Genomic DNA, 27,280 nt, shown 5'->3' with positions numbered 1-27,280 from the left:
ACTGATGGGTACTGATAATGGGGCACTTATATGCAGCACTGATGGGTAGGGATGAGCTTCAAGTTCGAGTCGAACTCATGTTCGACTCGAACATCGGCTGTTCGCAAGTTCGCCGAACAGCAAACAATTTGGGGTGTTCGCGGCAAATTCGAATGCCGCGGAACACCCTTTAAAAGTCTATGGGAGAAATCAAAAGTGCTAATTTTAAAGGCTTATATTCATGGTATTGTCATAAAAAGTGTTTGGGGACCTGGGTCCTGCCCCAGGGGACATGGATCAATGCAAAAAAAAGTTTTAAAAACGGACGTTTTTTCGGGAGCAGTGATTTTAATAATGCTTAAAGTGAAACAATAAAAGTGTAATATCCCTTTAAATTTCATACCTGGGGGGTGTCTATAGTATGTCTGTAAAGGGGCACATGTTTCCCGTGTTTAGAACAGTCTGACAGCAAAATGACTTTTCAAAGGAAAAAAAGTCATTTAAACTACTCGCGGCTATTAATGAATTGCCGGTCCGACAATACACATAAAAGTTCATTGATAAAAACGGCATGGGAATTCCCCACAGGGGAACCCCGAATCAAAATTTAAAAAAAAAATGACGTGGGGGGTCCCCCTAAATTACATACCAGGCCCTTCAGGTCTGGTATGGATATTAAGGGGAACCCCGGCCAAAATTAAAAAAAAAAATGGCGTGAGGTCCCCCTCAAAATCTATACCAGACCCTTCAGGTCTGATAGGGATTTTAAGGGGAACCCCGCGCCAAAATTAAAAAAAAAAGATGGCGTGGGGTCCCCCCAAAAATCCATACCAGACCCTTATCTGAGCACGCAACCTGGCAGGCTGCAGGAAAAGAGGGGGTACGAGAGAGTGCCCCCCCTCCTGAACCGTACCAGGCCACATGCCCTCAACATTGGGAGGGTGCTTTTGGGGTAGCCCCCCAAAACACCTTGTCCCCATGTTGATGAGGACAAGGGCCTCATCCCCACAACCCTGGCTGGTGGTTGTGGGGGTCTGCGGGCGGGGGGCTTATCGGAATCTGGAAGCCCCCTTTAACAAGGGGACCCCCAGATCCCAGCCCTCCCCCCTGTGTGAAATGGTAAGGGGGTACTTGTACCATTTCACTAAAAAAGTGACTTGACGGGACTTCCCTGTGGTATTCCCCGTGACGCCACAGGGAAGTCCCGTCAAGTCACCGTGCGCCAGAGGGGGACAGGGTCATCGGGTGGCCCTGCCCCCCCGTTATTTAAGGACAGTCAGAAGAGGAGAAGCGTCACACAGCGGGAGCCTCCCTCCATGCCATCATGGATGCTGCGCGGCCTGAAAAGAAGATGAAGACAAGAAGATGAAGAGAAGAAGATGAAGAGAAGAAAATGAAGAGAGAAGCTTTACACAGTGGGAGCCTCCCTCCATGCCATCATGGATGCGGAGCGGCCCGAGGAGAAGAAGGGAAGAAGATGCCGAAGCCACGGAGGAAGATGCCGGACGAGTACACCGGAGTAAGAACCAGAAAAACCAGAAGAAGAAGAAGATGGAGGAAGAAACCGAAGGAAGATAGAAGAAAGAAGAAGCATTTAAATAAAGGAATTGTCAAAAACTCTCTTGTCATTTTTAACATTTTTGACAGTTTTTTTGTGAAATGGTGGGGGTACTTTTGTACCCCCTTACCATTTCACACAGGGGGGAGGGCCGGGATCTGGGGGTCCCCTTGTTAAAGGTGGCTTCCAGATTCCGATAAGCCCCCCGCCCGCAGACCCCCACAACCACCGGCCAGGGTTGTGGGGATGAGGCCCTTGTCCTCATCAACATGGGGACAAGGCGTTTTGGGGGGCTACCCCAAAGCACCCTCCCAATGTTGAGGGCATGTGGCCTGGTACGGTTCAGGAGGGGGGGCGCTCTCTCGTCCCCCCATCTTTTCCTGCGGCCTGCCAGGTTGCATGCTCGGATAAGGGTCTGGTATGGATTTTTAGGGGGACCCCACGCCACTTTTTTTTAATTTTGGTGCGGGGTTCCCCTTAAAATCCATACCAGACCTGAAGGGTCTGGTATAGATTTTGAGGGGGACCCCACGCCATTTTTTTTTTTAAATTTTGGCTGGGGTTCATCTTAATATCCATAAAAGACCTGAAGGGCCTGGTATGGAATTTAGGGGGACCCCCACGTCATTTTTTTTTTTTAATTTTGGTTCGGGGTTCCCCTATGGTGAATTCCCATGCTGTTTTATCAATGAACTTTTATGTGTATTGTCGAGACCAGCAATTCATTAATAGCCGCGAGTAGTTTTTTTCCTTTGAAATGTCATTTTGCTGTCAGACTGTTCTAAACACGGGAAACATGCGCCCCTTTACAGGTATACTATAGACACCCCCAGGTACGAAATTTGAAGGGATGTTACACTTTTATTGTTTCACTTTATTAAAATCACTGCTCCCGAAAAAATGTCCGTTTTTAAAACTTTTTTTTTTACATTGATCCTTGTCCCCTGGGGCAGGACCCAGGTCCCCAAACACTTTTTATGACAATAACTTGCATATAAGCCTTTAAAATGAGCACTTTTGATTATTCATGTTCGTGTCCCATAGACTTTAACAGTGTTCGCGTGTTCGAACAAATTTTTTGCCTGTTCGCAAGTTCTGGTGCGAACCGAACAGGGGGGGTGTTCGGCTCATCCCTACTGATGGGCACTGTTAATCGGCACTGATAAGCAGCACTGATGGGCACTGATAAGCAGCACTAATGGGCACTGATATGCAGCACGGATGGGCACTGATAGGTGGCACTGATGGGCCCTCATGAGCGGCACTGATGGGCATTCATAGGTGGCACTAATAGGCACTGATAGGAGGCACTGGTGGGCACTTATAGGCTGCACTGATGGGCACTGATAGGTGGCACTGATAGATGGCACTGATAGGCAGCACTGATTAAGATGCACTGACAGGTATCACTGATGGGCACAGATAGGCATTTTGAATGGGCACTGATTGGCATCCCTGGTGGTCTCTAGTTGGCATCCCTGGTGGGCTCTAGTGGGTATCCCTGGTGGGCACCCTCAATGGGTCTGCACTGATAATCAATGCGCTGATTATCAGTGCAAACCCCCCATCAAGAGAGCAGCCGATTGGCTCTCCTCTACTTGCGCCTTGTCAGCGCAAGTAGAGGAAAAGCCAATAAACCTCACTTCCTAGTTACCATGTGATGAGCTGTGATTGGACACAGCCTATCACATGGTAAAGAGCCTACATCATAGGCTCTTTACAGGCATGATGCAGTGTGTCAAACTGAAACACCACACCACCGATCGCCACGATGTGCGCCCCCGTCATATGACGCCCAGTCAGGCTATTACAAACACTTTCCGGCCATCATTCTGCTATATGGTGGGCGGGAAGTGGTTAAACTGGTTGTAAACCCTCACATATACGAAGTGGACCACCTCAGATGATACACAGAGATGAAACCTTACATACTAGCACATTATGCAATTGCCTTACAGGTGTTTTTTTTTTTTTTAAACAGCCCGGTTTACTACAGCTTTAAGGAATCCCCCAAGCAGATTTTAAAGAAATTGTGTTGTTTATTGTTTCACTTTAAGCAATATTAAAATCCCTGCTCCAGGAAACAATATTTTTTAAAATATTTTTTTACATCAGTACATTTCTTTTAGGGCATAGCCCAGTTTCCAATGCCCTTTTTGCCAGTTCCTTGCCTATTAGCCTCGAAAATTGGGATATATTATTTTACAGATTTGCCACCCAAACTTTACATATGTTTGATGAATGTCCCATGAACTGAACCACAGTACATTCAGCTCATCCCTAATTATCCCCATGAGAATGTAGGTCCCAAGCAATGATGGAAAAAACACAGTTTTGTTTATGATACACAGGGCTTTAGCTTATTAAATGGCATCCAGTTATGGTTTAAAGCTCCTTTAAATAGGGTCTAAAAAGCTGTTATAGGTATGCATGTCTTGTCTCCTAAAATACTTTATTAAGCTGTTTAATATAAACATGAATATATAAAAAGCTAATTTCAAACTTAACATAACATTTTGGGGGAATTGAATAAATATGCCAGGCTATATACAATACAAATGTTGCAAAATAAGTTTCTAGATATCCTGTATACTAACTGTATCTGAATTAAATCCATAAAATTAAAGAACTGTTGGTTGATAATGTCCATGTACACTGGGTCCCATGTTTGTCTTTACTGCCATGGCACACTTAAGAATCAATACTTGTGACTTGTGTCTTACAATTTTTGTCCGTGCATTGTTGCTTCTTAGAAACATTGACACAATGATCAGAGCATGTCTCTCCCAAAGCTTTCTGCTTTCTGGCTTGCATAGCCTCTCTACATTTTTTCCCTATAAGATATGATGCTTCCACAAGGTTCAGAAGGACACACAAAGCAGATGTAATGATCATGAAGAGAGTAAAGATGTTCTTTTCAGATGGTCTGGAGATGAAACAGTCTACTGTATTGGGACATGGACTAAGCGTGCATTTTACTAGTCGAGGAAGAAAGAAATTTTTATAGAGTCGATGAAAAACATAAATGAAAGTTATGTCCACAGAAGCTTTGACTAGAAGACTCAAAAGATAGGTCCACCATAGGCCACCTCTCTTTTTGCTAATGTCTTTGTAGAGCTTCTGACATTTTTCTCCCAATCTTTCCCGGTGTTTTCTCTCTCGATTTTCCCGATAGGCAACATGCATCACAACAAGAAGAGAAGGGCAAGTGACTAAGATGAGCTGTAAAGCCCACAGCCGAATGTGAGACACAGGAAAGTAGTTGTCATAGCAAACATTAGAACAACCTGGCTGTCGAGTGTTGCAGTCAAAGTCTTTTTGGTCATCTCCCCAGACACGGACTGCAGTTACTCCATATACCAAGATGCGAAATATAAAAACGATAGAGAGCCAAACCCGACCAAATTCAGTGGAGAATTTATTGACACCTGTCAGCAGAGCTTCATACACACCCCAGTTCATGGTTGCTCTTCTGTTTACTCTGAAGAATCTGCTAATAAAAAAATATATAAAATGTGGTTTATTCAAACAGTTTAAACAATTTATGCTTAAAAACATTTTTTTTTACTTTCCTGCTTTCTGGATTTTTTAACTGAATCCTAAATATAATTACTGAATGTTATTCCTATAATTTTGATATTATTCTAAATCACATACTATGATTTACTAAATAGTAGAGGCTGATCACTTTAAATACTACTCATCCAGCGAGTCTTCTGCAAGTTCTGGTTCAGTTATGTTGTGCAATAGTCATCCCACCACAGGGGTCACTGTGGCTGAATTTTCATGCTGTAGACTTTCAGAGCTCTTGCTGTAGACTCACCACTGCAACTTTGCTCTTGCTAGAGACTTGCCACGCACATTTGCTACAAATTGGAAAAGTGTCAACTTGAAATTGTGCTTCAAGTGCTCTGCAAGTGTACAACTTTCCAGTGAAAATGTTTAGCAAGTTAACAGAATTACAACTCAACACTGCCACAGATTTGTGGCAAGTCATCCTTGCTATATGGACAATCATGAGCAAAGTAAATACAAAATGATATTTGGCTGCTCATGATTGGATGCTTGAAATAAAAACAGCTTAAAGTGTTTGTAAAGGCTGAAGATTTTTTACCTTCATGCACTCTATGAATGAAGGTAAAAAACCTTCTGTGTGCAGCAGCCCCCCTAATACTTACTTGAGCCCCATCTTGATCCTCTAGGTGCATGAGAGCAGCAGCTCTCTGGGGTCTCTGCCTCCTCATTGGCTGAGACAGTAGCGGGAGCCACTGGCTCTCAATCACAGCCAGTGAACCAATGAGGAGAGAGCAGGGATGGGGCTGAACCATGCTCTGTGTCTGAATGGACAGACAGAGCAGCGGCTTGGAAACAAGCCTGCTCGGGTACCTCCATGACAAGCTTCCTGCTGTGGGGGCACTCGGCAGGAGGGAGGAGCCGAAGCACCTTCGGGGGACCTGCGAAGAGGAGGATTGGGGCTGCTCTGTAAAGAAAAAAAACTTTAATATCACTTTATTTGTACTTACCAAGTTAAGTAAACCTTTATTTTGTTGAATAAACAGTTTATATTACATTAGTAATCAAAACCGGGATGAGTAGTTAATTTTGTTGATCTTGATCTCACAGCAAAACTATGGATTTTGCCTTTGCCAAAATGTTGTCAAAATTTGCCTTTAATTGATAGAGAAAGCTATGTCAGAGTCCATTACTGTGTAAACTTGGCTTTGTTTTTACATGGTGAACACACAGGTTTGTTGATGAACAAAATAATGTGTTTGTCATGACTAACATGACTGTCTTGCTAAGGCCCCTTTCACTTGGGGCAGATCCGTTTTACTCAGCGTGGGATCGATCCACTGATCCCCGCTGAGCAAGCGGATGACGGGTCCGTCTCCACTCACTGTGCAGAGACAGACCCGTAAGAGCCCCACTCTTCTCTATGGGGAGATTGGATGAAAACGGACTGCCTGGCAGGTGGGTGTCAGTGATCACATATATACGCTGACACCCGCCTCCCCATTGAAGTCAATGGGAGGCCCGATCTGATCCACCTTAAAAACGGACAGGTGGATCCGATCCTGTGAAAGGGGCCTAACATGGCAATTAATTACTTTGCTTATAAACAAACATTTGAGGTTATTGTAGGATTAGTGGTAGGGTTAGGGTTTCTATTGGATCACACTTGGCTGTTTTGAAAACGTAGGAAGAATCTCACGTTTCTGCACGTTTTCTGAAACACGGCAAAGCATGCAGCACACTAGTATAACCCCCAGCAAAAAAAAAAAATAAGTGTGGGGCTAGCATGGCGAGTGAACACAGGGCAATCCAGGAAGCCAGAGGTTAACAATTGTTTAGTTAATTTAACCTTAGGTCATTGGTCTGCCAGCGGGGGGAGTGGCTGCAGGATCAATCTTTTGGTTGTACGGGGGGGCCGGATATCCGGCTCCGCAGACACAGGGAGGAGAAGCTTTTAGCAGCATCACACCCAACCCCTCTGCCATTCTACACATGGCGGACCTGAGGACCCTGCAGGAGCAGCTCTGCTCCATGGCAGCATCAATGGGGATGGACTGGCTCCAAACACAGGTAGCGCCCATGCTGGGAGCCTTCTCTTTGGCTCCAGCTGATTCCCCTGTGAGACACGCGTGGCGGGCATGCCCACCGGAGCTCTTTAGCCCTTCGCCTCCCTCGCAAGAGCAGCGCCATTCAGGGAGCCCAGCCATGGACCCTCCAGTTCAGCCGCCTCAGCCACCAATGGCTTGCTCCGGTGCTCGTGCTGGGAGGAATCATTGTCATGGGCGGAGCTATGTGGGATGGGGGCTTAGTACTGTGTTGTCCCCGGTCCATGCACTTTGAAGGACTTCGGCCAGTTGGGCAGAGCGGCCGGAGACCCCCTCACCCCCATATGCAGGCATGGTCAGCAGAATGCGGGAGCCGGCCAGAACAGCAGGGCCCCTCATACCAGTGAAGGGGTGAAGAGGAGCCACACAGCGACGGCCAGGCATGCCAGTCCTGCAGGGCGGAGGCGCAGGAGGGACAGCATGCAGCCTGGGCCTTCTGTGGTCAGACCTTCAGCTTCAAAATGATCCACAGGATTCCTCACGATCTGAGGGCAAGCTGTCAGGTTCTGAAGACGGGGTCGCTTCGCTGTGGTCAGCGATGGGGGATTGCGGATCTGCGGCTGTGGGATCGGGTCCTGGTCAGCCTGGTAAGTCCATATCTAATTCCATTTCTTTTTTACAGCTTTCTTTGTCTTCTGTGTCGGGGTTAGGGTGGGTCAGAGTCCCGTGGTCAGTGCAGGTACCCCTACTTCTACAGTGGGCCCCTCCCCCCCTCGGCCGGTGGGCCCCGGGCCCGCTGTGCACAGGGATTTTACAGCCGTCCATGATCTTGTGGCTGGGCTGTGTTCGTTAGAACAGCATTTTGATGCACCGACACCGGCAGCTTCTAGCTCAGCGCCAGTGTTGGCATGGGTTTCGGATCTGCTGGGGGCTATTTCAAGACCAGCAGGGCCCATCCCGGTGATGCTGCGGCAAAAAGGCAAGACTCCAGTGAAGGTAGACAGGATGGCCCCCTTTCTAAGTAGATATGCGTACCGGCCTGCAGCCCAGTTATTGCAGGCAGATTTCACCGAGGGTTTCTTGATCCCTTGCTCCCTTCCTCAGATCCCTCCCGCCGCAGACAATTTGCTGTTGGCTCTTTTACACTCTGTAGTGGTTTCAGAAAAACTTGCTAAGGAGGTGTTATTTGGCCGGATGTGCGGCCCCTGTTCCTCACCCCTCCTTGGACAATTTGTGGTCTCTCCTTTGGGTGTCGTTCCAAAGAAGGAGCCCAATAAGTTTTGCTTGATTCACCATCTTTTGTTCCCAAAAGGTGGTTCGGTCAAATATGCTATTGACCCGGAGGCATGTGCGGTGCCTTATACCTCGTTTGACACTGCAGGTTTTTGGGTATGGCACTACGGTAAGGGTGGTCTCATGGCTAAGACCAACATTGAATCTGCCTTTCATTGTTGCCGGTCCACCCGTGCAGTTTTCACCTCTTGGGTTGTAGATGGTTGGGCGCCTTTTATGTGGATCGATGCCTTCCTATGAGCTGCTCCATATCTTGTGCTTTTTTCGAGACCTTTAGCTCTTTCCTTGAATGGGTGGTTCTCGACGTGGTGGGAGTCAATTCAGTTATTCATTACTTGGATGACTTTCTGTGCGCTGGCCCTCCCTCTTCCAATTTATGTGGGATTCTGTTGGCTACGGTATCTTGCTGAGCGTTTTGGGATTCCCCTAGCAGCTGACAAAACCGAGGGCCCCACATCATCCATCAAGTTCCTGGGGATAGTAATTGATTCTCAGGCGATGGAGTGTCATCTGCCTGATGACAAGTTGCTTTCTCTCAAGGAAGAGGTCCGTTTGGTGTTTGGCAAACACAAAATCCAGCTCCGAGAGTTACAGTCTCTCCTTGGCAAGCTGAATTTTGCATGCCGCATTATGCTGATGGGCAGAGTTTTTTTTTTTTGGAAACTTTCAATGGTCGGTCACTATGGATGGAGGGGCCAGTCAGCAATTATGATCTCAAGCTTTTTTCGGATGTCGCCAGCTCCACTGGCTATGGAGCATTTTTAGGGGGTCGGTGGAGTGCGGAGTGCTTGCCTGCCGAACAGTGGGAAGCGGGCTTCCTAAAGAATTTGGTGCTTCTAGAACTTTTTCTGGTCGTGGCTGCTATAGTAATCTGGGGGAACTAATAAAAAGGTTCGTCTCCACTGTGACAACCTTGGGGTGGTTCAGGTCATCGTTTCACTGTCAGGGTCCTCCCCTCCTGTAATCCGGCTTTTACATCTTGTTTTGCGTTGTCTTCAGCTAAATATGTTTCTTTATGCTGTGCATCTTCCGTGGGTGAAGAATGCGTTAGCTGATGTTCTCTCTCATTTTCAGTTGGACAGGTTCTGGGAGTTGGCGGCAGGCGCGGAGGAACGTGGAACCCCTTGCCCTCCTCAGCCGTGACGGATTGCGTTGGGGTCGCCTCCGTTTTGATTCAAATCTCCTTGAGTGAATCGACGTGGTCTTCATACACTAAGGTCTTGCAGGAGTGGGGAGGGGGGCATCTTCAGCGGGCGGGGGGGATATGGTCAGTTCTGAGGTCAGACATCTCTTGATCTATTATGTTTGTTTAAGTTTTGTTAAAAGTGTGACTATTTCCGCCATTAACCGTAAATTGGCCGGACTGGCCTTCCTATTTAAATTGCAAGGCATCCCGGATTTTACCAAGAATTTTTTGGTTAAACAGGCCCTTCGAGGTTACTGAAAAGTAGCTCAGAGGCCGGGCGGCCACTGGCCGATCACTTTTGACTTACTGCAATCCTTGTTCATGCAGACGAGTGCGGTGTGTTCTTCTGGTTTCAAAGCTCTGTTATTCCATGTGGCTTTCGCTTTGGCTTTTTATGGAGGTCTCAGGGTGGGCGAGTCAGTTAGTAAGTCCAAGGCTGCTCAGGGGGGCTTGTCAGTGGCGGATGTCCACTGTGATGGCTCTTCAGTGGTCCTTTTTATCCGCTGATCTAAGATGGATCAAGGGGGCAGGGGGGCGCATTTGCGATTGTTGAGGGTTCATGGTTCGCCCATCTGCCCAGTTTCCCTGGTGTTGAAGTATTTACAGTTTCTCCCTGTGGGGACTTACTCATTGGGATGGCTCAGCCTCGTCCACTTTCCAGTTCGTGTCAGTTCTTCAGCGTTGTCTAATGGCCGCGGGGCTGGAGGCACACAGTCACTCTTCCCATTCGTTCCGCATCTGAGGATTAGACAACGTGGGGACATTAAAATTACTTTAGTTTTACTGTCCCTGTCGACTCCAACGCATGTCACTGACTAGCCCTAGATGAAATCTTCCAAAGCAAATGTGTGTGGCAAAATGAAACCATAATGTACAATATATATATATTTGCTATATATTTTGAATGAATGTTGTAACCAAATGTGCATTGATATATGACAGTGACAGTCTGACATATTTCTAGTAAATTTATAATCACAGGAACTACTGACTTTTTTAAAATTGTCAAGGCAAGAAAAAAATTGAATTTCCCCATGTTTTATTGCTTTAACAACTTAAGGACCGGATGGCACTGCGTCACTTTAACTGACAATTGCGTAGTTGTGCGATGATATAAAAGTAACTGATGTCCTTTTTTCCCACAAATAGACCTTTTTTAGGTGGTATTTGATCACCTCTGCGGTTTTTATTTTTTGCGCTATAAACAAAAAAAAAAGGGCAACAATTTTGAAAAAAAAAACAATAGTTTTTTTTACTTTTTTCTATAATAAATATCCCAAAAAAATGTAAAAAAAAAATGTCTTCCTCAGTTTAGGCCTATCTGTATTCTTCTACATATTTTTGGTAAAAAAATCCCAATTAGTGTATATTGATTGGTTTGCAAAAAAGTTATTGCGTCTACAAAATAGGCGATAGATTTATGGCATTTTTATTTTTATAATTTTTTTACTAGTAATGATGATGATCTGCGATTTTTACCGTGACTGCGACATTGCAGCGGACAGATCAGACACTTTTGACACTTTTTTGGGATCAGTGACATTTATACAGCAATCAGTGCTATAAAAATGCACTGATTACTGTATAAATGACACTGGCAGGGAAGGGGTTAACACCAGGGGGCGATCAAGGGGTTAAATGTTCCCTAGGGAGGTGCTTTCTAACTGTGGGGGGAGTGTACTGACGGAGTAGAGAGAGATTACTGTTCCCAATCACTAGGAACAGACAGTCTCTCTCTGACAGAACAGGAATCTGTTTGTTTACACTGGCAGATCCTCGTTTTGCCTCTCTGTGGAGCAATCACGGGTGGCCTGTGGGCATCAAGCCCGCTGAAAACCAATGATTGCTTTCCCCTCTAGCGGAAAGGCGCACACGTGTGCCTCCGGCGCCCACATATCACCGCGTACGCGCCCAACGTACAATGAGGGCGATTCACGCAGGACAGCCAACCTGTCGCAGTACAAATGCGGAGGCTGGTCGGGAAGCAGTTAAACGTGCTGCAACTGTTGATGAGCAAATTAAAATAGTGTATGCCTGTTTTCCTCTGTGACATGACAACACAGCTCTGAATTCCTAAGCATGTAGTGTCAGTGCTGCCTACTTCATTTCTGATGGATAACAAAAAACATAGATCTCTCTATAGCTCCATCTTCCTCCTTAACTCGTAACCACTCCTTTTGCGCAGGCAGAGAGAGATTACAGAAGTTATCAACTAAAAAGATTTATGACAAAGTCAACAAACATTTTTGGCGCTTATCCACCAGACATAACAAAACACTTTTAATAGTATATATAACGGGCCAAAAGAGAGAAAATAAGAGAAATTTATTGTTAGTGTTTACATACACATTAATGTTTTAGTATATATTAGCACTGGCTATAAAACATCATTCAGACCTATGGCTGTATAACGCAAGTCAATGCATACACACAGGTTATTTTACACACAGGAAATTTTCTTGCTCCAGGGGGAGAGGGTTAGTGTCCATTCACACCTGTGCCTTTACTGTGCGACTTGCTGTGTCTATGATGCAACTTTTGTGCGATTTTGATGCTACTTTGGATAAGTACGTCTTTGTTACAACTTTAGCTTTGACCAATGTGATCGTTTTGTTTATGCTCTACAAAGTCGATAGACGTGCAGAACAGAAAAATGTGTTTAATTTTGTTTGGTTTCTTCATTTTCTAACAAATTCCAAATTTTCAGGAAGATTCAAATTCGAATCAGTCGAAAATTGAGTTTCCCCACTGACAGCTGAACCTAAAAAAAAAGAATTCTGGCAATGAAAAATGAATGAAAAAAAATGCCCCTCCCTAAATTCATACCAGACCCTCATCCAAACATGCAGCCCAGCAGTTCAGGAAAGGGGGGGGCAGACGAGCAAGTGCCTTTCTGAACCATACCAGGCCACATGCCGTCATGTTGATAGGCACAAGGGGCTCTTCGGTGGTTGTAGGGGTCTGCGGGCGGGGGGCTAATTGAAATCTGGAGGCCTCTTTCGTTTCTGATATAACATTTTGCAAATTAATATTCTCTCTTCATAAATTTATGCTAAAATGTGTACTGCGACATTTCTTTGGCAAAAATAACCAAAATCTGTGTAATTGGCCCTTTCTGTTCCTTTCTGTTGTTATCACTGTGACCAACCACAGAGCTCCTCACAATAGTACACTTCGAAAGGCATAAATCAAAGCCTTTTTAATGTTTGCAAATGTCATGTGATCTGCTGTGATTGGCCACAGTGATCACATGGCACTGGCAGTGGGCCGGTACAGTGAACTCTTATCGACTGTGTCCGGTGGACACAGCAGGTGACAGATCACACCAGAGCGTGGCCTGATCCTGGGTGGATGTCATATGACCTCCTCCCAGGATAATAGGGCCCCCGCTTGTCCTTCATATTATAATAGACTGTGCCGGAAGGGAATTAACTATCAAAAATGTTTTACTAAATGTAACCTTTTGTCCAATCTTGACATTATTCCATTTGTTAAAAAATAAATAAATAAATAAATTAAGGAAAAGTAATTATATAAAAAAAAAAAAAAAACAGGTTTGGGTTTAGCTTTTCATTTTTATGCATTCATCTTCACAGTTTGTATTACTGGGGGTTTGGCAGGGGTATGTCCTAAATACTGCATGCTATTATACAGTATGTCCCTCTTTCTTATCTCACATGGTTGGGAGGTATGCATCGTATGAATGTACGGACAATCTAGAAAAAGTACAGCTGTTAAAATGTTATTATGCAATCAGTAATAAGACACTAGCATTTATCATCACTAGCACTTTGTTACTGTCACTATGTAGTCCTGATATAGGCCAAAGTAGATAAAACTTGACAGACTTCATTCTAGTAACATGATAAATGTATGTAAATACAGTTGCATTCTGCTGCACGTCTTTTAAAATAGTCCAGTGTACTTCATATAATGCTGAAGTGTAAACTGCACACTCCTAGCAATGATTCACAGAGTAGCTTTAAATAATCTTCAAGCTGCTAAAGGCTGGCTTTTGATTTGTTGTCACACCCTAGTGCAAATAATTGTCTTTGTAATATGTTATTAAATATGCTTTTATGCCTTCATGTAAAAACAATTTAGTATACAGTAGATTTTTTTTTAGGACCCTCCTTACTGAATAATTTCTTTACATCCCGCAGGAAGTAACTTTTTTCACCTTTTCACTCTCCCTGTCTGGACCTTTTACAAAGATGCACATGTATGATTCATATTACTTTACACCTGATTAGCTGATAAAGTGTAAACCCAGGAGCCTGCATTCACTATATCTGGTCTCCCACAGTATACAGACCATGGAAATGCAATTATTTTAGTAAATATAAACTGCTAAATACCTTTTTCCTTCAGCAGTTAGAGCAGTCTTGTGACTTTTCTCTGTGTCTGGTTAAGGCTTCTTGGAGGAGTTTTCATTCTCCTCTGATTGTCCTATAAGGTTGCAGGACCCCTGACCTTCTGTCTGGACAGTGCTGATTGAAAAAAAACCTCTCTAGCAATACACACCAAACTGAGCATGTGCAGATTACCCACTAACCTTTGTTCTATCAGGAGATGGTTTGGGGGCTGTGGAAGAAGGGAAGGATCAGACAGCCTTTTTACACAATGCGCAAGATTAACCCCCCTTTAGGTTCCACAGTGACTTTAACAAGCATGCTTTACTGCATATACAGACTTATTTTACTGTTGTGGGTTTACTAACACTTTAAGTGTCCCTCTGCAAGACAGTCATCCATTTTGCCTATTGTGTTACACCATGTAAATCTGGTGAAATCAAATGTACCCCCAGGCTGGGGAAGCACTCAAGGGGCCACTGGATCAAAGCTGAACTTCAGGCAAAAGAAAAAAAAACATGTATTATTTAATTTAAATATCTATTTAAATAGCCACAAATAATATAAATCCACTTTATGTGCACCAAATGCATTTGCAAACTCAAATATTACCCTGTAAAGGTTTCAGTGACATTATCATTCTGCACCTAGCCTGATACTATGCAGATAGTATAGCTGTGGGTGAGACCCAACAGTTCAATAACTATAGGCTGCCACAAAAAAACAACAGGAAGAGGGGGCACACACATGATTAGTCACCCCACAAGAAGAGAGCACCAGTGGCTGGTTTCTAGTATAGGAAGCTCCTGCACAAAAAAAGTTTCTCACTGAATAACTGAACAGATCTGGTAGATATATACACAAAACACACTAAGATTAAAGTATACACGTCACTTGTATTTAGACAATATTTGCTTAAAGCGGAGTTCCACCCAAAAATGGAAATTACGCTTTAAGGGAAGGTGACCCCCTGACATGCCACATTTGGCATGTCATTTTTTGGGGGGGAGCGGAAAGTCTCTTTTTAGACACTCTTTTTAGAAGTAAGTTCACCTCTCCCCACTCCCTCTCGGCAATCATCTGGGACACGTCACAGGTCCCAGATGATTGCCTGGCCAGTCACAGCGTGCCACGCCGCTCACGCATGCATAGTGGGTGCCTGGCTGTGAAGCCACAGCCGGGCGCCCACAGTGACAATTCCAGTGCCACAGAGAGGCAAGGGAGACGAGCGGGTCTTTGTTCCCCTACATCACCAGTCACAGCGCACCACGCCGCTCGCGCATGTGCAGTGGGTGCCTGGCTGTGAAGCCACAGTTGGGCGCCCACAGTGACAATTCCGGTGCCGAGAGAGGCGAGGGAGACGAGCGGGTCTTCGTTCCCCCACATCGCTGGACCCTGGGACAGGTAAGTGTCCGATTATTAAAAGTCCGCAGCTGCAGTATTTGTAGCTGCTAACTTTTATTTTTTATTTTTAAGCGGAACTCCCCTTTAAACTGCAGTTCAGCTTTAAGTATTCATTTTTGATGTCTTCAGTCTCAATGCACATTGCAATTACCACTGCGATGTGATGTCTGCCAGCAAGTGCAAAGGAACTTGTTCCCCTCAACTGAAATTTACAGACAAAGCAAGTCTACCCTAGAATTTGTCAGGAACTAATTTGTCTCTTGTGCCCACCAAAAGTACTGTACATCTTAGTACTGGTTATTGCTATTTGTATATTAATACTATAAAATAAATCCCCCCATACACACACTTTATATTCATCTACCAAATTCAATTCCTGCAATCAGTCGCTCTAATAATTCCATTTAACTATTACTGTATGTTAAAGCCCAACTCTTTTTGGGGCTTTTCCTTGCAGCTTTTTAACACCTTTTTAAACTTTTTAACTTTTTAAACAGCCTTTTTTTTTTTCCTTCAGCCTATTAATTAAGGGGAGTGGTTAATTGGTCGCAGGTGCTTGAGGCATATATGACTTTCTGTAGAACTCATTTTGAGCTTGCTCATCGTTGAGCTTGCTGGAACTCTGTCCAAGTGGAACTGGACTGAGCGGTGAGTTAAAAAAAAGTTTATAACAGGGGTCATAGTACCTGTGTAGTGGGAGTACTGTCTGAGTAGTGTGTGTGGATCATTAGTACTTGTGTATTGTGTACTGTGTACTTGTGTATTGTGAGTGCACGTAGGTCTGCGAGTGCACGTAGGTCTGCGAGTACCTGTGTATTGTCTTGTTGAGTCCCTGTGTATTGTCTTGTTGAGTATCTGTGTATTGTCTTGTTGTGTACCTGTGTATTGTTTTGTTAAGTATTAGTGTCAGGAAGCTAGTTGTTAGGTAATTTGGACAGGGTATAATCCCCAATCCTCATTAAATTAATAGGTATGATGCCCGGTGGGTGTGGAGAGGCGACTCGGTGTACATCTTGCGGCATGTATGCGTTCCTTGATCATCTGATCAAGGGTGAATACTGCTGTGCAAAATGTAAGCGCATTGTTTCCCTGGAAGCCCAGGTTCTGAATCTGGGGAAGCAACCGTCAGCACTGAGAAGTCCCTCCATACTAAAGGAGAGCAAGGAACGTACACGGCAGGTGCCAGCACAGATGTGGGTGGAGACAAAGAGGTGCAGGCGCTAGGAAAGCGTAGATGGGTGACAGTCAGAAAGGGTAGAGGGAAGTGCCAGGGAGGCCGATCCAGGACTGGAGCATCCCAATAAGTACGCTCCATTGGGTGACATTGGTGAAACCAGTCAAGGACCAGCACTGCTGAAGCTGAGGGACTCTCCTAGCTGCCAGGGGAAGAACTCCTCCAGTGAGAATGGGGAGAAAGCAAAGGGAAAGGAAAGACAGATTCTGGTGTTAGGGGGCTCAATTCTGAGAAGGACAGAAAGAGCAATCTGTAACAAAGACCTGAAGCGCCGAACTGTATGTTGCCTACCGGGCGCTCAGGTTCGGCACATCTTGGATCTGGTGGACAGATTACTGGGAGGGGCTGGGGAAGAACCAGCTGTCATGGTGCACATTGGCACCAATGACAAAGTCAGAGTCAGATGGAGTGTCCTAAAGAACGATTTTAGGGACTTGGGAGCTAAATTGAGGAAAAGGACCTCAAGGTAGTATTCTCAGAAATACTACTGGTACATCGAGCCACACCAGAAAGGCAGAGGGAGATTAGGGAAGTAAACAAGTGGCTGAGGAGCTGGTGTAGTAAGGAGGAGTTTGGGTTCCTGGAGGACTGGGCCGACCTCTCAGTCGATAATCAGTACTATAGAAGGGATGGACTACACCTAAATGAGGAGGGTGCAGATCAGCAGAATGAAGAGGGCCAAAAAGTTAGAGGGGTTATTAAACTAAGCGACGGAGGGAGGGTCCACAGGTAGAGATAGTCAGCACGGAACATATTCCAGAGGGTAGTATTGGGGGCATTAGTGGTAGGTTGACCAAAGCACAAAAACCCAAGGTAAGTATAGTAGCAAGTCCTAGTTGCAATCTCGGAACACCCAATAAGAGGATAATATGCGACAGGTCTAAACTACGTGGCAAGTTCACCAATGCCAGGAGCCTGGAGGACAAGATGGGTGAACTAGAGATACTGTTGTACAAGGAGGATTTGGATTTTGTAGGAATTTCAGAAACCTAGTTCAACAGCTCTCATGATTGGCTGGCAACCATTCAAGGGTATACCCTTTATCGCAAGAATAGAGAGGGTATAAAAGAGGGAGGGGTATGCCTATATATCAAGAATAATGTGACTGTGAGAGGTGACATCACTAAGGGAGCTAGGGAGGAGGTGGAATCCTTATGGGTAGAGCTCCAAAGGGATGAAGCTAAAGCAAAAATAATACTGGGAGTATGCTATAGGACCCCTAACCTGAGGGAGGAAGGGGAGACAGATCTCCTATCACAATTTGGATTAGCAGCAAGGTTGGGAAGTGTTATCATAATGGGGAATTTTAATTATTCAGACACAGACTGGGCGGAGGGAACCACACATTCATCTAAGGCTCGCCAGTTCCTAAAAGTCTTGCAGGACAATTTTATGGGTCAGATGGTAGACGCACCAACTAGAAACAAAGCGTTACTGAATCTACTGATTACCAACAATACAGACTTGATCAGAGATGTGGAAAAACGGGGCAATTTAGGTAACAGCGATCACAGGTCAATTGGCTTCAGTATAAATCACACAAATAGGAAACATAAGGGGAATACAAAGACACTGAATTTCAAAAGAGCCAACTTCCCTAAATTACGAACCTTGCTAGAAGGCATAAATTGGGATAAAATCTTAGGAACAAAGAACACGGAGGAGAGATGAGTTTTCTTTAAGAGCATATTAAATAAGGGCATTAGCCAATGCATCCCATTGGGTAATAAATTCAAAAGAGCGAACAAAAGTCCTGGATGGCTTAACTACAATGTAAAAATGCATATAAAAGCAAAGGAGAAGGCCTTCAAAAATACAAGGTTGAGGGATCATCATTAGCATTCAGACTTTATAAGGAATGCAACAAGAAATGTTCAACCTTACCAACTATGTTACTATGTAAGGGTGCAATAAGGACAGCTAAGATAGAACATGAAAGACACATAGCGGAGGAGAGCAAAAAAAAAATCCCAAGAAATTCTTTAAGTATGTAAACAGTAAAAAAGGGAGGACAGACCATATTGGCCCCATAAAAAATGTGGAAGGACATCTGGTGACAAAAGATGGGGAGATGGCAAAGGTATTGAATTTATTCTTCTCCTCAGTCTTCACAAGAGAATCGGGGGGCTTCAGTTACCAAAACTGCAGAGGACAGAATTAAAATTAGACTTAGGAAACTTAACATTAGTAAATCACCGGGACCATATGGCTTGCACCCGAGGGTACTTAGGAAACTCAGTCAAGTCATTGCCAGACCATTGTTCCTAATTTTTACTGACAGTCTACTGACTGGAATGGTACCAGCTGATTGGAGAAAAGCAAATGTAGCACCAATATTTAAAAAGGGCCCAAAATACATCCCTGAGGATTACAGACCAGTTAGCCTAACATTATTATTATTATATTATTATTATACAGGATTTATATAGCGCCAACAGTTTGCACAGCGCTTTACAACATCGGGGAAGACAGTACATTTACAATACAATTCAATACAGGAGGGATCAGAGGGCCCTGTTTATTACAGCTTACAATCTAGAAGGGAAGGTCAAGTGGAAAAAAGGGTAGTAGCTGTGGGGGATGATCAGATGGACAAAATGAAAATGCAGTTGTTAGGTATGGGTAGGATAGGCTTCTCTGAAGAGGAGGGTTTTCAGGGATCGTCTAAAAGCTAACAGAGAAGGAGATAGATGGACAGATTGGGAGGTGATGAGTGAGCTAGAGAGTAGGAGGTCTTGAGAAGATGAAGAGAACGATTAGGTTGGTATTTTGAGACTAAGTCTGTGATGTAGCTGGGGGCATAGTTGTGAATTGCTTTGTAGGTAGTAGTATTTTTAATTTAATTCTTTGGGTGAGCGGAAGCCAGTGGAGAGATTGACAGAGAGGAGTAGCAGAGACAGACCGGTTGGTAAGGTGGATGAGTCTGGCAGCAGCATTCATGATGGACTGAAGGGGGGATAGAGTATGTAGAGGTAGGCTAATGAAGAGGGAGTTGCAGTAATGGAGGCAAGAGATAACCAGGGAGTGAATTAAGAGCTTTGTTGTGTCATTGGTTAGAAAGGGGCGTATTTTGGAGATGTTCCAGAGGTTGAGGCGGCAAGTGAGTGATTTGACGTGCGGCTTTAAGGAAAGCTCAGAGTCCAGGACTACTCCTAGGACCTTGGCATGTGGGGATGGGCTTATAGTTGTGCCATCAATTTTGACAGAGAGATCAGGGGAAGTGGCACGTGGGGGAGGAAAAATGATAAGTACGGTTTTGAATAGATTGAGTTTGAGGAAGTGGTGCAACATCCAGACTGATATATCTGATAGTAAAATAGTGATACGTGAGGAGACTGAAGGAGTGTGTTGAGGGGTAGAGAAATAGATTGGAGTGTCGTCAGCATAGAGATGGTATTGGAAGCCGTGGGATCAGGATCAGCTGACCCAGGGAGGGGGTGTAGATTGAAAATAGTAGAGGTCCAAAAACAGAACCTTGGGGGACCCCAACAGAGAAAGGAAGAGGAGAGGAGGAAGTAGAATTATAGGTAACGCTAAAGGTGCGGTTAAATAAGTAGGTAGAGAACCAGTGAAGAGTACAGTCAAGGAGACCAAAGGCATGGAGTTTTTTGAGGAGGAGGGGGTGGTCAACCGTATCAAAGGCAGCAGAGACGTCCAGGAGTAGGAGTACAGAATAGTGTCCCTTAGTTTTGGCCGTTAGTAGATCATTTGTTAATGTTAGGAGAGCAGTTTCTGTGGAATGTTGAGGACGAAATCCAGACTGAAGGGGATCAAGAAGGCTATTATCAGCAAGGTGGATGCTCAGTCGGTTGTAGACTAGACGTTCAAGGAGTTTGGATAAAAAGAGGAGCAAGGAGATGGGGCGTAGGTTGTTAAGATTGAATGGGTTCAGTGAGGGATTTTTAAGTATGGGGCTGACAAGTGCATGTTTTAAAAAGTTGGGGAAGATGCCAGAAGAGAGGGAGAGATGAAGATGTGGGATAGAGAGTGTAGAATAGAGCTAGAGGGTGAATGTAGCATTTGCGAGGGAACAGGATCCAGAGGGTAGGTGGTAAGATGGACGTTAGCAAGTAATTTAGCAACCTCGTCTATAGTGGTGGAGTTGAAAGAGGAAAGTAATGATTGTACCTGTGGACATGAGGTGTAAAGCATGGAGGGTATCTGAACAGTAGAGATTGCCTCGCGAATTGTATCAATCTTCTATTTGAATTGATTGGCAATCTCCTGGGCAGTGAGTGAGTTAGTGGGTGGAGACAGTGGAGGGCGAAGTAGAGAGTTGAAGGTAGAGAAGAGTTGACGGGATGATAAGTTTTTAATGAGAGTGATGAAATAGGTCTGCTTGGCAGTGAGGAGGCTGGAATTTTATTTTTGGAGGGCAGATTTATACTGGCTGAAATCTTTCTGAGACTTCGTCTTACGCCACAGGCGCTCGAGAGCAGGGCTGTGTTTTTTCAGACTTCTAGTATCATCTGTTTGCCAGGGTTGAAAGAGTCGGGCCTGATTCTGCGTATAGTGAGGGGGGCCAGTGTGTCCAGTGAGGCTAGAAGTGAAGTGATGTAGACAGAAGTGGCTAGGTTGGTGCAGGACAGAGGTGCGATTTTGTCATAGAGGTGGTCAGTCGCAGAGTAGAGAAGAGAAGGGTTGAGATGGCGAATGTTTCTACGCGTATCCATTGGGTGTATGGGGGGTGAGGAGGCAGAGGTGAGGGAGAGAGTGAAGTTAATAAGGTAGTGGTCAGAGAGAGGGTAAGGATAGTTGGAGAGGTTGCATTGAGTGCATAGGTGGGAAAAGACAAGGTCAAAGGTATTGCCTTCAGAGTGAGTAGGAGCATGTATCCATTGCTTCAGGTGAAAGGAGGAGGTTAGACTAAGAAGTTTGGAAGTTGCAGGAATGTTAGTATTAGTAAGGATGTTGAAGTCCCCAAGAATGATTGTGGGGATTTCAGAAGAGAGAAAGTAGAGGAGCCAGGCAGAGAAGTCATCAAGAAAGGATGATACTGGACCAGGGGGCCAGTAGATCACAGCTATCCTTAGAGAAACTGGGGAGAAGAGACAAATGCAGTGCGCCTCAAATGAGGAGAGTGACAGAGAAGTAGGTGGGTGAAGTACATGAAAAGTGCTATGTGGGTCTAAAAGGATTCCAACACCCCCTCCTTTGCGTCCCCTGGGTCTGGGGGAGGGAGTCCAAATAAGACCACCGTGGGATAGAGCAGCAGAAGACGCAGTGTCGGATTCGTGAAGCCAGGTTTCTGTAATGGCAAGTAGATTAAATGAGTCAGCGATAAAGAGATCGTGGAGGGAGGTGACATCAATAGTATGTACACTCTTGGAGAGGATGATAAGGGACTATGTACAAGATTTCAGTAATAAGAACGGTATCATTAGCAGTAATCAGCATGGATTCATGCAGAATCATTCTTGCCAAACCAATCTATTAACTTTCTATGAGGAGGTGAGTTGCCATCTATATAAAGAAGGCCCGTAGACATGGTGTATCTGGATTTTGCAAAAGCATTTGACACAGTTCCCCATAAACATTTACTGTACAAAATAAGGCCTATTGTCATGGACCATAGGGTGAGTACATGGATTAAATACTGGCTACAAGGGTGAGTTCAGAGGGTGGTGATAAATGGGGAGTACTCGGAATGGTCAGGGGTGGGTAGAGGTGTCCCCCACGGTTCTGTGTTGGGAAAATCCTGTTTAATTTGTTCATAAACGACCTGGAGGATGGGGCAAACAGTTCAATCTCTGTATTTGCGGACGATACTAAGCTAAGCAGGGCAAAAACTTCTCCGCAGGATGTGGAAACCTTGCAAAAAGATCTGAACAAATTAATGGCAAATGAGGTTCAATGTAGAAAAATGTAAAATAATGCATTTGGGTGGCAAAAATACAAATGCAATCTATACACTGGGGGAATCTAGGATGGAAAAGGACCTGGGGGTCCTAGTAGATGATAGGCTCAGCAATGGCATGCAATGTCAAGCTGCTGCTAACAAAGCAAACAGAATATTGGCATGCATTAAAAAGGGGATTAATTCCAGAGATAAAAAGATAATTCTCCTGCTCTACAAGACTCTGGTCCGGCCGCACCTAGAGTACACTGTCCAGTTCTGGGCACCAATCCTCAGGAAGGATGTACTGGAAATGGAGCGAGTACAAAGAAGGGCAACAAAGCCAATAAAGGGTCTGGAGGATATTAGTTATGAGAAAAGGTTGCGAGCACTGAACTTATTCTCTCTGGAGAAGAGACGCTTGAGAGGGGATATGATTTCAATTTACAAATACCATACTGGTGACCCCACAATAGGGATAAAACTTTTTTGCGGAAGGGAGTTTAACAAGACACGTGGCCACTCTTTAAAATTAGATGAAAAGAGGTTTAACCTTAAACTATGTAGAGGGTTCTTTATTGTAAGAGCGGCAAGGATGTGGAATTCCCTTCCACAGGCAGTGGTCTCAGCGGGGGGCATCGATAGTTTCAAGAAACTATTATATAAGCAACTGAACAACCACAACATACAGGAATATACAAGGTAATACTGACATATAATCACACACATAGGTTGGACTTGATGGACTTGTGTCTTTTTTTGACCTCACCTTCTATGTAACCTACTATGTAACTATGTAACTCTGGGAAAACTGTCTGTTGTAGTAGGATTGTGCCTGCAGTGCAAAGGTTAACTGCCCGTTTAGGCCTAAGAGACACAGAATAGTAGGTTTGCTTACCAGATCCTCTGCATCTCCACCCTGCTAGACAAGTTCCCACATGTGTCTTCTTCCCCATGTTCCAGCAGTCTAAGGTCCTGACATCATAAAAACCAATGCAGTATCCATAGTCCTGCACTGGGCATGAAGTCACTGTAGCACAGTCCACCACCGGAGCATGGGGAAATTCCCTCTGCCAGGGAAGTGGAGGATCGGGTAAGTAAAGTGCTAGCCCCACTGCACAGGCGAATGTCCCGGAGTTATTATTTTACAGGATTTATATAGTGGCAACAGTTTGCGCAGAGCTTTACAGCGTGAGATTAGAGTTAAGCTTTAATACTCAGACTAAAATAACTTTGCCCGATATTACCATCATGTATCATAAAAATGCTATGAACTTGAGCAACAAATACGATTTTATAATTCCTTATAAAAGCAAAAGTAAACCAGATCCTGGATGAGGCCTAACCCGCCGGAACTTGTGCAATGGCTAACAGAAATCAACAAAGCTCTACCATACAAGAAATTAATGTACTCCAATAGGGGGTGTCCATCTAAATATGATAAGATATGGGAGAAGTAGCTAAAAACCCCCGAAACATGTGTATAATCAAAACTCCAGACGTGATAGACTAAACTAACCCCTTCTTGCTGACTCAACTAATTGTAATAGAACCCAAATCTCTATTGCTTAGCCTCACCCCCTATAATCTGATCGCTCAAAGGTTACAATAAGGGTTAATAATGCTAGTTTTCTTGTCATACCTAGCACGATATGTAGAGTTGAATGGAAGTATATGTTAACAATAACAAGGTACTAGACCAATATTCATATAAGTAAAGAGAGCAAATGTACATATATAATTGATAACCTGGTTCATTTATTTGGATGACTGTCAAAACTACAGATTGTATGTAATCTTCTTCTTTTTGTTCAATAAAAGATTTTGCCATAAAAAAAAAAAAAGCAAAAGCAAACTTTTTTACAAGTTATTTATTATTTTTCTTGCAGTTTACTGAAGAAATGCTTTAAAATTTTGAGTGGGCTGATTAAAATTATTAGCTAAATCATTTAATCTTAATTATGTGTGTTTTTAAGCCATATTGTTTGTGCAATAATGAGGAGTCTGTTTATAACATGTTATCAATAGATTTACACAACTTTCATCTAAGATTCACACAATTTTATTATTGTATTCATTTAGAAAAATAATGCAAATCATGGATGTAAGTTGTGTGTATCTTGTGTGAAAACCCTTATAAATAGATTTTTGAACAAGCTACAGGACATGCTGCTGAAACATTTTTTTCAGTATGCAATGTTTTGTCAATTAATTTAAGTTCTTGTAAATTAATTTTTTTTGTTTATGTATTGTATGAGAATATTAATGACAGAATGAATAAAAAAATGCATAGCAAGATAACAAAAAAGCAAGCTATTCACCCAATATTGTGCATTCTCTTTAAAAGATCAAGATAGACAAAAAGAAGATCAAATCTTTGCAATGGTGGAGGGTATATAATGCAAAAAAGATCGGTAAAGTACAAGCTTAGGTATTCAGGAAACAAAGACTTTATTTTAAGTATGTGTAACACTGTGTGCTTCGTTTCAACTTGAAGACGTAAGTATTGCAAGCAGTTATAGAAAGACATAAATATAGAACAAAAAATACAAAACATACACAAAATACAAAACAAAAAAATATGAAATTATAGTATACTGAATGTCAGTTAGATTACCTGTAGTACTTGTACATATGGTATGCTTACTATATTTGAAGAGCTTTCTCAAATGTATAAGTTGCAGTTTCAGTTCCATATTCTATTGGGGCTAGCCACATTTTTTAAAAGATAATTCTAAATATTTGTATTTTACTCTAAGAACAACTACTTACCAGAGACGTATGACTCGATGCAGTTACTGCTCTCTTTCAGACCTCCTCGAATTGCCATCCATGTCTTCTCTTGGCTTAATACTAAATCAAATAGCATAACTGGGTGTGTCATGAACATTACCTGAAGGTGGAGTGAAAACCAGGGGATCAACTTTTTTCAAGTTATAAACTTAAGAACAAGAAATGTCACACTGGAAGTAAAAAGAAAAGGAAGAGAAGAGAAAAGAAATATTGAAGAAACTGTTGTCTTCAGTTAGAAAAAATAATCTTTTTCTGTACAAGTACATGGATTCCCGAACTTGTCCCTTCTGCCCAGGCCCAAAAAAGCACTCCCCTGCCTTATTGTGTTTCAGCCACCAAAATATAAATAGTAAGTGTTGCGCTAATAAATAACCAATATTACATAATGACAAAGTGATCTGAAATGCAATTAAAAAGTAGTTCCTAATAAGTGGGAAAAGATTAACATGACACAAGTCCCCTTTAACAATATCCCATGAATGAGACTTGATCTCCAAATGGGCAAATCACCAGTATCACCTGTCACCAGAAATAATAAATAAGTTACGGACTTGCCAGATGAAAATGAACCCCTTATTTAGAGTGGTCTAAACAAGCTCATCCTGGGGCTGCACCATCTCAATAACAGCTCTTTCCACAAAAGCCATCGTTGTTATGCCCCGTACACACGGTCGGACATTGATCGGACATTCCGACAACAAAATCCTAGGATTTTTTCTGACGGATGTTGGCTCAAACTTGTCTTGCATACACACAGTCACACAAAGTTGTCGGAAAATCCGATCGTTCTGAACGCTGTGACGTAAAACACGTACGTCGGGACTATAAACGGGGCAGTAGCCAATAGCTTTCATCTCTTTATTTATTCTGAGCATGCGTGGCACTTTGTGTGTCGGATTTGTGTACACATGATCGGAAATTCCGACAGCGGATTTTGTTGTCGGAAAATTTTATAGCAAGCTCTCAAACTTTGTGTGTCGGAAAATCCGATGGAAAATGTGTGATGGAGCCTACACATGGTCGGAATTTCTGACAACAAGGTCCTATCACACATTTTCCGTCAGAAAATCCGACCGTGTGTACAAAGCATTAGTCTGAGCTGTTCTTCTGATAAGCGGTTAATGCACCCACATAACATACTCAGAATCATGCAAAAGTATGCAGATATAGAGTCCTCATAGTGTAGAGATCACAAAACACAAATTATTTAATTAAAAAAATATATATACAATTACAAGCATAAAAATGGGTTGCGCATAACAATAAAATCATCTAACCAGCAAAACAGTATGTCCTTTAGGTTTACTTTTTGTACACAATGACCTCGCAGGGTAGGCTCCACCCAACATTGCATGGTTTCCAATTTATATTATTTGCTCACCACCAAAATGCCTGATTTCAGTTTATAGAGTTTAAAGGGAGCAGTAAGATTTTCCTCTCCATGACGATACAAAACGTGACCCTATTGATTAGCTGCTAAGTCCAGCACTGCATCAACAGAGGAGGGGGCTGGGTTTCCACAAACCCTGTTACTTTGCCCTAAAGTGTAAGTCCAGTTAAAACTTTTTTTTTTTAAGTTTTGGATAGAGTAATAAGGGATTAAAACCCCCTTTTTCAAATTTCTACTGCCACCCAACACTCCCCAAGAGATGTCCCCTCACTTAATCTCACAATGACAACAGTTTTACCAGACAGGAAGTGGAAGAAAATCTGCAACAGGGACAAGAACAGCAATACAAAGTCCACAGGGTTCTAGCCTAGTTCTAGATTTTGCTGCACTTCCTTTCTGGTTAAACCATGGGCAAAGGAAGGGTACATTTCTTTAAAGGGGCCCCAGATAATAGTGAAAACTCATCAAGAGTTCCTTATCCACTCTATCAAAAACCAAATAAGTTTTGATCAGATGTATACTTTAAAGACCAACTCCTGCTTATTTAAAAAAAAATGCCCAGACATTGCTAAAATAAAATTAGTAGTTCTCACTGAAATATTAATTTCTCCCTGGCACTGTTCCTGACTTATTGATCAGAAATCCGGTGCTCTTCCAGAATGATGCCCAATGTAATTTAATCTACTTCCTATATGCC

General features: G+C 43.4%; 1 protein-coding gene across 5 annotated transcripts in view; it reads right to left on the bottom strand.

Moving 5' to 3' along the window:
• Positions 1–25,325, bottom strand: part of LOC141128244 (gap junction beta-5 protein-like) — a 75,806-nt gene extending 50,481 nt beyond the window's left edge. Inside the window, exons 1-3 of one of the 5 annotated variants that reach the window (XM_073615431.1) lie at positions 25,173–25,325; positions 10,202–10,312; positions 3,971–5,030 (exon numbers count right to left, since the gene is read on the bottom strand). In XM_073615431.1, the coding sequence (XP_073471532.1) occupies positions 4,229–4,999 (771 nt within the window). In that variant the 5' untranslated portion in view covers positions 5,000–5,030; positions 10,202–10,312; positions 25,173–25,325 and the 3' untranslated portion in view covers positions 3,971–4,228. Of the gene's footprint in view, positions 1–3,970; positions 5,031–10,201; positions 10,313–25,172 lie in introns of those variants that run through there. The other 4 variants (XM_073615432.1, XM_073615434.1, XM_073615433.1 and 1 more) reach the window with 4 other exon arrangements.
• Positions 25,326–27,280: the final 1,955 nt, after the last annotated feature.

Source organism: Aquarana catesbeiana, linkage group LG02 (genome assembly GCF_042186555.1).
Source record: "Aquarana catesbeiana isolate 2022-GZ linkage group LG02, ASM4218655v1, whole genome shotgun sequence".
In the NCBI taxonomy this organism is placed as follows: Eukaryota; Metazoa; Chordata; class Amphibia; order Anura; family Ranidae; genus Aquarana; species Aquarana catesbeiana.
This window is presented reverse-complemented; position numbering and strand designations above follow the sequence as displayed.